The sequence below is a fragment of the Anopheles stephensi genome, chromosome 2, assembly GCF_013141755.1.
Source record: "Anopheles stephensi strain Indian chromosome 2, UCI_ANSTEP_V1.0, whole genome shotgun sequence".
NCBI lineage: Eukaryota > Metazoa > Arthropoda > Insecta > Diptera > Culicidae > Anopheles > Anopheles stephensi.
This window is the reverse complement of record NC_050202.1, coordinates 66,474,925-66,487,544: the sequence shown is the minus strand read 5'-3', so window position 1 is coordinate 66,487,544 and position 12,620 is coordinate 66,474,925. Positions and strand designations below refer to the sequence as shown.

Sequence of the window (12,620 nt, the reverse complement as noted above, 5' to 3'; positions counted from 1 at the left end):
AATTGAGTTGAAATTAAATTCAACTTCTATGCCGTCTACCCTATCATCGCTTACCTTCTCGTCCGGATGCGCTTAAGCCGCTTGACTTTTCACCGGAAGCCGCAGGTTTTGTGCCCACGTGTAACACGACAGCGTAGCGTGCAACATATTTATTCTGAGGCAGTACAGTGTATGTTGCTTGTTTGTTAACCCGTTTGCCTTATTAGCGGAGGCTGTATCGCGTTTCGACAAGGTCATCGGATAAAATGTTGTCGAGAGCGTACTTTCATCGAAACATTCCGTACCGCGCCAGAAGGAAACGTGACTCCCGATGCGAAAAAGGAAATGACCTACAGGAAGTGAAACTCAACACTGGCCTTATACTCTGTGGCTCGACCGACACGCTGGTAAATGCGTGCGTTTAATGCAACGGGCGGGCATATTTATTTCATCAGCACCCGCAAACGTTGCGATCGCTGTCACCCGTTTGCGTACGAAATAGTGTCCAGTCAGCGCGGATGATTAATTAAGGCTGTACGAGCGAATAGCTGCTGTTCATTTCATACCAACACCAGGGCATGGGATGAAAAGTAGTTGACAAGTCTAAAATTGGGTCATATCATTTTGGGTAGAGGAGATAATGAACCAGATATATCCATCATTACTTTATGCAGTGCAAACAAATATTTGCAAACAGATTTAAATAACGCTCATCAGTAACCGATGGCAGAAGCAATTGGGCAGTACAAAAACTGTGAAATATAAAGTCTGATGCGTTTTATTTTACGTTTGTAATCTGATCTACATAGGTCTTAACGTTTCTGCAACCATTCTTAATTAATTAAGTCTCATCCTACCAGTATGCCTTCCATTCTCTGCTTCAATTATTATTGTAAACGATACGAACAATAAATTGACTTACTTAGCACTTCGTCACATTGCTGGATAAGCCTTGTTGCTGGTTTTCCCACGCACCACTGCGTATCATCCATTGTCATCCCAGGTTCGTATCGTCGCCAAATACGCACCTTTAGTGGTGATCCGATAGGCGAGGCGACAGCGGAACCGGTCTTCACACGGTGGTAGGGCCGGGGTTCAAATCCCATCCAGACCGCCTCCTTGTACGTAAGGCTGAATACTTTACTACGGGTAAAATCAAGTCACAGAAAGCCAGAAATGGTGGTAGGCCGAGACCTTTCGATGTTGTTGTAGTGCCAAGGAAGAAGAACTATCTAAATATGGGTACAGTAAAATCAAGCAAGCTGGAAAGGAGGATCTCTTGATGAGAATCTTTTAGTGCCAAAGAAGAATAGATACTTTTTTATGTTAAGATATAAAATATAAAATTTAACTATCAATAATGCAGTGCAACTTCTGCTTCTGTTTTTAAAACGGACGTTTTACTGCTCACGGGCTTGGCATATGCGAGACTATCGTTTCAGAGGTGAGCTGAGCATCGAGACTATATTTTTTCCAGTTTCGTTAGGTTGCAGTATAATCGGTCAGCAAGCAGCATATTTGCATGCGTCTCAACTCAACAATGTTGTTAGAGGGGTCGTCTGACCCAATCGGCACTAGAAAAGTTGCAGTGGTAATCACCAAGTGTTCACCTCAGAACCACGAAAAAAAAAGTCAGTTCTCATTCGATTCGATTCACATCTGGAGTAGCAATAGTTAATTGAAACTTGTTTGCCCTGTCCTCTGCGTCCAAGTTCAGTTCGGATAGAATTTCATTGATTCTAACAAAACCAGTTTATGATTCATACCACTCATAAATACAATGTACCATTCAAATGCGAACCGTGTATCAATGTAAATTGTGTTGCCCTGCCCCGAAGCTTTCCGAAATAAGCTGTAATGTTAACACTTACCTACACTTCGATTGAACCAATTTTAAATTCAAACTTGTTGTCAATTAGAACAATTTAATAGCTGCATCGAATGGTATTCAAACAGCACACGCATTCCAGCCCCTTCATACCTTGAGCCATGGTGGAGGAATTCCCCTGCACGCAGTACCACCCAGTAATTGCATTATCTCGCCCAGATCGGCCACTCAGCCACCCCACCTTGCTTGACATGCAATTAATCTGCAAGCCCGCATCAATTCCAACCATGCGAAGCACGTTTGCGACTATCTCACGCTAATGACGCGATGATTGATTCTCATTAGTACCGGGCGGTGATTAAGCTAATCGCTTGCTCCAATCCTTATCGGGCGCATCCTATCTCTCAATCCGACCAGATCGTCGCAGAGATCAGAGGTGGCACATTCACATCACCTCCGTTTTTTGTTTTTCCTTCGTACTATTTTTTTCCATTTCTTTCGCGTGGCTAAACCATACAAAAAATGCTAAACAAAGTAACACGACCAACTTGCATTGCATCAGGATCGGGTGGTAGTTCTTTATTAATATAATTCATTCTTAAATTCATATTAAGCATTTCAATTCAGAGCAGATGGGAAAGAAAGGGTAAAAAAACAACGAGTTCTTACTTTCTTCGCGTAACAAAATGTCATTGCAATCCAAGTCCAGTTGGTTCTAATAGGCAACGATGAAACTAGCATCGACATCACTTAAAGTGCTGGTACCGGTACTCTCACGCCAACCGGATTCTCTTCGAACACGGTCGTTTTACGTCCGTCCGCCGTTTGTACGTTTCGAAAGGGGACGTAGGGCATGCGAGACGGTGTCCAGCCCGTCGCTGGTAAACTTTCACCCAGCGTCACGTACAGTGTCTGCTGATGAAGTAACTTCGGATCACAATTGCCTGCCTCCAGTCGCCGACCATCGGATCCGACGAGCACATTGAACGCCATATCCTTCAGCCCAAAAAGAGTTTCCACCTCCTGGCGCAGCTGACCGTACGTTAGTGGCTTGCCGGTTGTGCGGCCCGTTAGCAGCAGCGAAGCTTTGCGAGACGGCGTTGAAGTGGACGACTGGTAACGGGGAACAAGAGTCTCATCAAGCTGTAAATTCACCCAAGGTACGGCCGGGACTTCACGATCCTGCGGTGAGCAGATGGTAATGGTGAGCGTGATACCCTTGAGCTCCTGCGACTCCTCGATCAGCACCGGCTTCGTGGCAGCTTCGGGACCATACGGTACGAATGGAGACTTTACCGTACCGACGATGAAATTGTGGTGACTTTCGGCAACACTGCGTACCTCACTGTCACCACCGCTCACAGTGTAGTAGATCAGCACTGGATCGGTCGGGATAAGTTTAGCCTTCTTCTTTAGCTTCTGAATGCGGTTGATGATCTCGCGCGCCGTACCCTCGCGCATCAGCTCCTCGTTCGGGGTCATATCGAGCAGGACGAGCACGTCATTGTCACTGTGCGCTTCGAACGAGTCGTTACCGCCGCTAAACTGATAGATTAACCGGATCTCCTCAAGCTCTACCCGATGGCCAGCGATCTCGAAGTGGCCTTGGGCCAGCTGACGCGTAATATCCGCATCGGACAACTGCTTGATCGCACCGAGCACCTGCTTAAAGTCGTTCTTTAGCCGCACACCGAGCGTCTTGTGGTCGGCTTCAGCTCGCATCGTAACTCCATACCGTTGCCGCTCGGAGCTTAGTGTAATGCGGCGCACGTTCAGTTCATCAAGAATGAACGCTTCCAGGGAACGGATGTCGGCCAAATACTGCTCACTCTGGTGCACCACGATCACCTCCGTCAGCGGGTACTTGATCGGCATCGTGCGTCGATCGCGCATCACTCGACCCAACTCGACGACCGCCTGCATCCGGGCCACAGCTCGTTCGATTGGCACATTAATGTACCGTCCATTCGAGGACGGCATCATCTGGTAGTGGACGCTACCATCCATCGGTTCGCTCGAGAGCAATCGCAGCCGCTGGTACATAAACTCGGTCAGATAGGGCGTGAAGGGAGCCATCATTTTAACCATCGCCAACAGGACGTCGTACAGCGTGTCCAGCGCGTGGTAACAATCCTCCACTCCGTATTCGCCCTTAATACGCTTCCGGTTCATGCGCACGTACCAGTTCGTGAGCTGATCGATGAACTTGGTCAGCCGCGGTACCACGGTGTACAACCGGTACGCCTTCATCTCTTCCGTGACGAACTTCAGCAGCGATTCCTTGAACGAGATAATCCACACGTCCATCACGTTGGTGGAGCGTTTTTCGGCGTGTCGCACCGCATCGTACCGGTACCGTATACCTTCCTCCTTTTGGAACCGATCCACGTTCTGGAAAAGGAAGCGGAACGCATTGAACCACGGTAGAAACACGTCCTTAATGATGTCCCGCACTCCTTCCTCCTTGAACCGGAGGTTCTCCGCACGCACAACCGGCGAGTTGATCAGATACAGACGCAGCGCATCCGCACCATACTTGTTGACCACCTCCATCGGATCCGGATAGTTCTTCTTACGCTTGGACATTTTCTGCCCATCGGCCGCCAGCACCAGCCCGGTAACGTTCAGATTCTTAAACGGCGCTTTGTTAAACAGTGCGGTCGAAATAACGAGCAGCGTGTAGAACCAACCGCGAGTCTGATCGATACCTTCCGCAATAAAGTCGGCCGGGAAGTTGTTCATAAATTCAGCCGGATTTTCGAACGGATAGTGGCTTTGGGCGAAGGGCATCGAGCCCGATTCAAACCAGCAGTCAAACACCTCCGGCACTCGGCGCAAAGGTGGGTTTCCAGGAACAGCCGACGGGATTTCAATGTGATCGATGCTCTCCCGATGCAGATCGGTTACACGCACTCCCGAGTACCGTTCCAGCTCATCGATACTGCCAACGCACACGATCTCCTTTCCATCGGGCGAAATCCACAGCGGGATCGGCGTGCCCCAGTACCGGTTACGGCTGATGGCCCAATCACGCGCATCCCGAAGCCAATTGCCGAAACGCTTTTCCTTCACGTACTCCGGCACCCAATAGGTCTGGGAGCTACAGTTTAACAGCTGTTTGTTCATGTGTTCCACTCGTACGAACCATGACGGGACGGCCTTATAGATGAGCGGTGTATCCGATCGCCAGCAGAACGGATAGTTGTGCTTAACCTGCGATGCCAGCACAAGTCGGCCACGCTCCTTCAGCAGCTTGATGATGGCCTTATCCGCATCCTTCACATACAGTCCAGCAAAATCGGCAACAGGCTCGACAAACTTGCCGCTTGCATCCACCGGGCAGACAATCTCCTGATCACGCTTGATCACTCCATTCGCCAGACACACGCGGTAATCGTCCTCACCGAAGTATGGCGCCTGGTGGACCACTCCCGTACCAGATTCCTCCGTTACGTACGTGTCCGTAAGCACACGGAATCCAACACTCTCGTACTTCCGGAAGTAATCAAACAGTGGCTCATACCGTAAACCCGCCAGCTTTGAGCCAGGGAAACTTTCGAGAATAGTGTAATTTTCCGGCCCCTTCAACAGCGACTCGATGCGGCACTCCATCATGACGTAAACCTTGCCTGTCTTCGTCTCGCGGACCTTCGCATACACCAGCTCCGGATGTACGCAGCAAGCAAGATTAGAGGGCAACGTCCACGGTGTGGTCGTCCATCCGACCAGTGCCGCTCCATCCTTATCATCGACGAGCGGGAACGACACAAACACGGCCGGATCCGTTACCTCCTTGTAGTTTTGGCCCGATTCAAAGTTCGACAGGGCCGTCGTACAGGCGGTCGAGTATGGCATCACTTTCACACCCTGGTAGACGAAGCCCTTCGCGTACAGCTGCTTAAATACCCACCAGATGGACTCCATGTACCACGGGTAAAGTGTCTTGTAGTCGTTCTTAAAATCGATCCACCGTCCCATCCGGCCCACGATTTGCTCCCACTCGTTCGCGTACCGCATCACAATCTTCCGGCACTCGTTGTTGTACGCCTTGATGCCCATCTTTGCCACGTCGTCCGGTCCGCGGATGTTCAGCGTCTTGTCAATCTCGTACTCCACCGGCAGTCCATGACAATCCCAGCCGAACCGACGTTCCACGTGGTAACCCTGCTGGTGCGCATAGCGCGTCACTATGTCCTTTACCGTACCGGCCAGAATGTGCCCGTAGTGCGGTAGACCCGTCGCAAACGGAGGCCCATCGTAGAACGTGTATCTGGTAGATGGAAAACCAATGTTAGCTAACAACACGACACCACACCGCACAGCAACAACTTTACCTGGGTTTTCCCTTCGATTGCTTCAGACAGTTCTCAAACACCTTCTCAGTCTGCCAGTACGCAAGCACCTTTTCCTCTTCCGCCGGAAAATTTATCGTCTCCGGCAGCCGCGTCATCTCGTCGGTGGTAATGTTGTTCATTGTTGCAATGTCGAGCAATAAATGGTGCTCGCCTGAAGTGTGTACAACAAAAACAACGTGCTCGCGAGCTTGGGCGTAGCTGGAAATCGATGAACTTGCAACTACCGCTCAGATATGCTGCACTTGCACAATTGCACTACGGCTGCCAACACACCGTGCTCGGATTTCGTCAGCCAGACTTTTCTTCACTCGATGCAGGTTCCTATTGCACGCGCAGTGGAGTTCCCGTGGATAACCTACAAAGTTGCAGGATGACGTTTTGCGTAAAATACCCGGCATCGATGCTAAGGAGAGGCTAGACGTATGCATTCAGTGGGAATGTGGAATAAATAAATTTAAAACATCAAAGCATTACTCAGAAATTGAAAAAATCCCGTGAATGCTAAACAAAATAATAAGCATTTAATTTTTATCAAACTTTTACTGCAGTTTTTGAACACATTTTTCAATAAAATATAATTTTATACTCTATTTCATTTGCACAGCAACAGTTGTTGATCGTCGTGTAACCACTGCTTCATGGAACAATTCAACAGAGTATCTATCTGTTTAGACTTCCATGTGCAATACTTGAAACTGAGTTGTTCTCGAAGAATGAACGGATTGGACCGTACCTTACGGGCATTGTCAAGCCACTGTGAATTGGATTGACTTGAAACGTAGTGAAAGCTGTTTTGTTTACATTTTTCAAACGTTTATAAAATTGCAGGGCTCGTTATTACAGTGCATTGAAAACAAAATTTCGCAGAAAAACTAGTATGCTCGTGCTGAAAGCAGCTGTAAATATATTTTCCATTCAATTTTTCTCTATTACTGAGTTTAACAGGATTGCTTTTTTCTTATATTAAGAAACCTATGGGGCGGTCCAGTGGCCTAGGCGATAACGACGCCGGTCTTCACACGGCAGGACCGGGGTTCTAATCCCATCCATACCGCCTCCCCCTTACGCAGGCCTGACTACTTTGCTGCGGGTAAAATTAAGTCACAAAAAAGCCAGAAATGGTAGGCCGAGACCTCTCGAGGTTGTAATGCCAAGGAAGAAGAAGAAGAAACCTATGAAACTAAATTTGAACTCGGAACGAGGCTAAATCATGGAGTCACATGTTGATCAGTCCATACTTGATGCTTGGAAAAAAGATAACCTTATTTTGAAAGAGAATCCCAGAAAGAGAATTTATTTGAATCTGTGTTTTCTCTGTGACCCACAGCTGGTTAGTGAGTTTTTTTTTGCATGCGTAGAAACAGTTGTGATGAAATAGAGTCCAAAATACCAAAAGACATGACATACTTCTACAATAACAATATTAGGACTCATATAGTTCTTTTCTACTATCCCCACCCATTTTAATTCTTTGACGAAGAATCTTTCTGCTGTGTAGAGCCCGGTGCTGTTACGGCCACTATTGTCTGTGCTAGCAGCAATTTAAAGCTCAACGAAATTCAACCGAATGAAAACCTGACTCAGAAAATTATTATAACGCTCCAACAAGACGGTATGCGGTTGCTCCCTTCAATAGCATGAGAGAAGAATTGTGTGGAAGCTCGAATCAGGATTACGATGGGTTCCACCACTAACTCGCCAAAACTATATCCGCTTACGATGGTAAGCGATTAATTCACGTAAGCACAACCGAAACCATTAAAGAACACCATATACTGCGATCCGAAGAAAACCGCAAACTTTTCCGATCCCGAAAAGGTTTCCAAAACTAGTCAGTAACATAAGGAAACGCACTCCTTCCCCCAACGCGGCTTGATGTATGAGCCCAACCAAAGCCAGCAGAAGCACATCAGGATTCGAATCATAAGCAGCAGACTTGCCGTGAAGGTGATGACGGTATCATGCACCCAACCCATCGACAAATCCCTCAATTCAAACACGCGCTAATAGCTACCCACATTCAATGATGTGGTCCGGGCTCCGACCGGCAGTTTGCTTGATGTGAGCTATTCTAACACCCGGGCGGCCCGTGAGACCCGCACGGTACGGCAAATCGTAGTAATGCTCCAACGATACCAGATGGCATACAAAGATTTTAATTTATTCCACTAGTTTCAAAGAATTGTAAACATGCAGCGGAAGAATGTAGCGCCTACGGGGAGACCAGCTCGTAACGCCACCACCTCGTCGTTTCGATTAACTTACACCATACGGAGCGTGAATGTTTGCCGCAAAATTTGCCTACCATGCCTTCCCGCCACAGATGCGAAAAATCGACACGGCACCTCGAGGCCGTCGTACCATTTATTCTTGACTTAACAACCATTTTCGCAAAATGATTAATTAGTACACCGAACTATGGCCTCTCCTCGGGGAACAATCCAACGCCAGGAGCGCTGTGTACAGTCAGCCATTTTGCGGTGACATTTTGTCAGAGCGACAAACTATTGAGCGACAAAATAAGGATTTATGAGACGCGGGGATTACCGGTGTACAGCAGTTTCTGTGCCGAAAAGGCTTTACTGTACCGGTGGAAGTTATCATGAATATGCTTATTGGCCGTTAAGGGATTGTTACGCGTTTTGCATAACTGGTGTCTTTTGGTCCACCCAAAAAAGGGGTAGACTCCATCGTACTTCAATGATGACATCATCTTTGAAACCAAGCCTTTCCTGATTTGTCATATCGTTCGGCTTTGAAATCTCTATTAGATGTACCCACAATTGCTTACGAATCCATTAGCTCATCAATCAACTTCATCATATGGGTTCGGTTGATTTAACTTTCAGCTCGTGGAAACGGGGAAACCACTCAAAACAAATTATGCAACATTTAATTGGATGTTCGGTGGCAGAAAGATGGCAAAGGATTATGCAAGATGGGAAGCCAGATAATTTATTCATCTCTGATTTGCCAAAGCAAGATCGATTGTCTTTTAAGATTCGTAGGTCGTTTTTAACCTATTGTGTAAACCGTTGATTGTTGGTTTTTTTTTTGTAGTAGTCATATTGATTTTTAAAACATTGTGAAATTTTCAAATCATTTCAGTCTTTTTTTTTTTTGGAAGATACGTTACTGGATTACCACTTGAGATCGATCCGCCTAAATGTATGCAATATCAAGCTCGCTGTCCATTGTATACTTTAAATCGAGAAATTTTAAAATCATGACAAGGGGCGACAGTAAAGATTAAAATAGTGATAATCATGATAGCAGCACCAGTCTACAACGGTAGGACCGGGTATCGAATTCCGTTCGGACCACCTCCCCGTACCGATTGTTGGACCACCAGCTAGGAGTCACACTAAGTCGAAGAAATCAGCAATGGCAGATCTAAATTTCTTGAGCTTGCAGAGTCAAAGTAGAAGAAGAAAAATTATGTTTTACTTCATACTGGAATCAAATAACTAAACCAGCAGTAAACACGCAGTTCAGTTAAATCATTCCCAGTGTTCCAGAAATTCACTCGTCTTTATAATACGTCTTTATCTTTAGGGAATTTAGTATAACACTATAACTGCAACGCAATAAAACGGATACGTATCTATTTAACGACCAAGTTTTACAGCACTGCAACACTACACGCCAAATTTATTCAATCAAGCTAGATGAACGAATGGCACACACAAAACATATATTTCCCATACTCAAACGAAGCAATGTCCAGCGTCCTCTCCAGAACTACAACAGTAAACCATGCCAATCTCTGCACACTGCACGGAACAAAGGGGAATGAATAATTTCATAATGGTTTACAGCATTTTAGCACTGCATCGTAGCGCACCAATTAAACCACCTCAAGTACTGGGTAATGATGAGCCACTTGCCACTAGCTGCAAAATGTGCAGCAATGTTCGCACGCCATTTCATTATCAGTACGAATTCAAATGATCCTTCAGGGAAAAGTGGAACAAGGAAAAAAAGCACCCCATTGATCAATCAAGCACCAGCGCCGATTAGCGCTCGCATCTCGTACTCTTCGGCTGCTGCGGTGTATGCGTCGGAAAATGCGTATCACCACCACGATTCGCTAGTGCTAACAGTTAAAAGCAACAGCAATAAAAAATGGAACCAAACCTTCTGTTTAAATGCAACACAGTGCAAAAACGGTCATCCATTCGAAATCGGACGAACATAAACGCGAAGCAAAGCAAGGGACAGAAAAGTAAAAACAACCCCATTTTAATCCAAAGCACGGGCCACGCAATGCACATAAAAGAATCCTGATTATGTGGCTCTAATGATTGGCACAATTCAAATGCAATTTCGTTCCACTTTTCGTACACACTCGTCGTTGTGTGTGTTTTGTTTTGCTCGACTGGTCGACGTGCATTAATAGTGAGGAGGCTTTTTTGTTTTATTTTTCTACATTAATCTTCCACATCACATTCCCCAATTTCACCTCACGCACACGGTTTAATGTGAGTTGCATTCTAATGAACGTGAAAATCGGTGTGAGAAAGCAATTTAAATGGTCCGTACAGGCTCATAAATGCATATTTTTACCGAGGGCTCATTTTATCGTACAACTGCGACAACATTCCAGGATGTGCAGTTTCCTATACAATCAAAATTTATTTTTGCCGCTGTATATAATTACACTTCTTCAAGTTGTTTTATGGTTTTATTTTCAACATTTACGTTCTCGAATAAAAAAACGCTTCCTTTACGTTTCGCTTCGGAAAAATTCCTTTACGTTTCGCTGCGCAGTGCGTTGCAATAAAGTCTTTTTTCCTGGTCAATCCAATATTAAAAATGCAGTGCAATTATGCTTCAGAACCATTACGCTAGGTGAGGAAAAAATCACACTCATGGATATTTTTAGATGGTTTTATTGGTAGCACATTTATTGACGAATGCAAGATATGACAGATAAAAACCAAATCCGGTGCGATTCATAATTGACACAAATATTTCAACCAAATCAAGCATAAAGACTCGTCCTTGCCGACCACGTTCGGGCTGGGTGTAAACCGTTCTGAAATGTTGCAGTATCCTGCAGTTATGATTTTTTTTAAATTGGTTTGTCATCTTTATATTTACACTACAAAGTACTAAAATTAAAGTTCCGTACTTTTGTACTTAAGAAGTTGCTTTCAGCTTCGTTGTTGGATATTTCGTAGCTGTAGTTTGGATACTCCTAATCTTAGAAATTCTAAACAACCAAACCATATTAAAGACAAAGTATCGATCGATTACTGATTGCAAGAATGGATTGCAAATAAGCTCGAAATTTGTACTTCAAAAATCAACCGTGAGATCAAACTGGCGAGATCCTAAAAAATAATTAAAATTCATCAGGACAATCGACAAAAATACAGAACACGAACTTTATATAGGGTTTTATTCGTTCCAGATTCTTAACATTGGTCTCGAGCAACCAGTCTCCTAATTTGTATCAACATGTTTTAAATTCTGTTCAGTGTGTGAAGAGACCACAAGTGTATTTTACAACTCATGGACTGAATGGATCAAAGATTTGATGCATCGAAGAAAAAATCAAATTAAAGAATTAGAGCTTTCTGTAAACTACACCAGTTGCACATATCACCGAAACGCCTGCTTCAAGGTTTCGTGGCCCTGTAAGGTATTCAAAGGTTACAATTTCAGCTTACAACTACAAGGGTGCATTTTACTAAATTTCCCCAAACGAAGCACGGAAGAAAATGCAAAGGTTAACGCCACGCTGTACGTGTCTTGATCCCAACAACGCTTGCATCGTTACCTGGTACGGTACGATGATTACAATGATAAGGTCCAGCCCCATAGAGCGTTACGATTTTTGCAACCAAACGAAACTACTAGCATGAAGCCGATGCAGCCACCTTGCATAGCATCACAAAATGTTCCAGAAAATGCACCGCCCGAAACGACGCTTCCGTGTGTTGAACCGTGCAACCCACGTTATGGTGTGAAGATATTTTAACATGTTTAATTTTTCGTGCACACATACACACACACACACACACACACACACACACACACACACATACCACACTTTCGGAGTAAGGAAAAGAATGGAACACCCAAATTTATACATTTCCTTTTCCGCATTTTCCTAACTAACTGTCATCAGAGTCACGTCGCTGTAAACAAATGCACCCTCGCCGATGAGAACCGTTACCCGGGGAAAAGCTTTCCCATTCGCTTCCTGTATTTGTGTATGTGCCCTATGCCTGTGTGAAATGGTATTGGCGGAGACAGGATGGACATTACAGTACGGTGGCAGCGACAGTAGTGGCAACCGACGATCGTTCCCGCTACAGTATTTCGTCGGTAAACAACTAAAACGCACATATTTGCATATCCGCTTCGGGGAAAGCTCGTCGTGCTTCGTAGACAAACATGTACAGCAAGGGTTCGCCAGCAGGGTAGCGAAACCGTACACTAACCGAAGA

General features: G+C 45.4%; 1 protein-coding gene across 1 annotated transcript; it reads right to left on the bottom strand.

The window, feature by feature from the left end:
* Window positions 1-2,355: 2,355 nt before the first annotated feature.
* On the bottom strand, window positions 2,356-6,534 carry LOC118504342 (isoleucine--tRNA ligase, cytoplasmic). The gene is made up of 2 exons (XM_036038703.1): window positions 6,142-6,534; window positions 2,356-6,077 (listed from the first exon to the last, which is right to left on the bottom strand). Exons 1-2 carry the CDS (start codon window positions 6,279-6,281, stop codon window positions 2,558-2,560), a joined length of 3,660 nt encoding a protein of 1,219 aa, XP_035894596.1. The 5' UTR covers window positions 6,282-6,534; the 3' UTR covers window positions 2,356-2,557.
* Between the last annotated feature and the right edge of the window lie 6,086 nt (window positions 6,535-12,620).

Coding starts and splice junctions, on each gene's coding strand:
- LOC118504342 (XM_036038703.1), bottom strand. CDS start 6,281: ATGAACAACATTACCACCGACGAGATGACGCGGCTGCCGGAGACGATA. Junction 6,078..6,141: donor CAATCGAAGGGAAAACCCAG/GTAAAGTTGTTG, acceptor TCCATCTACCAG/ATACACGTTCTACGATGGGC.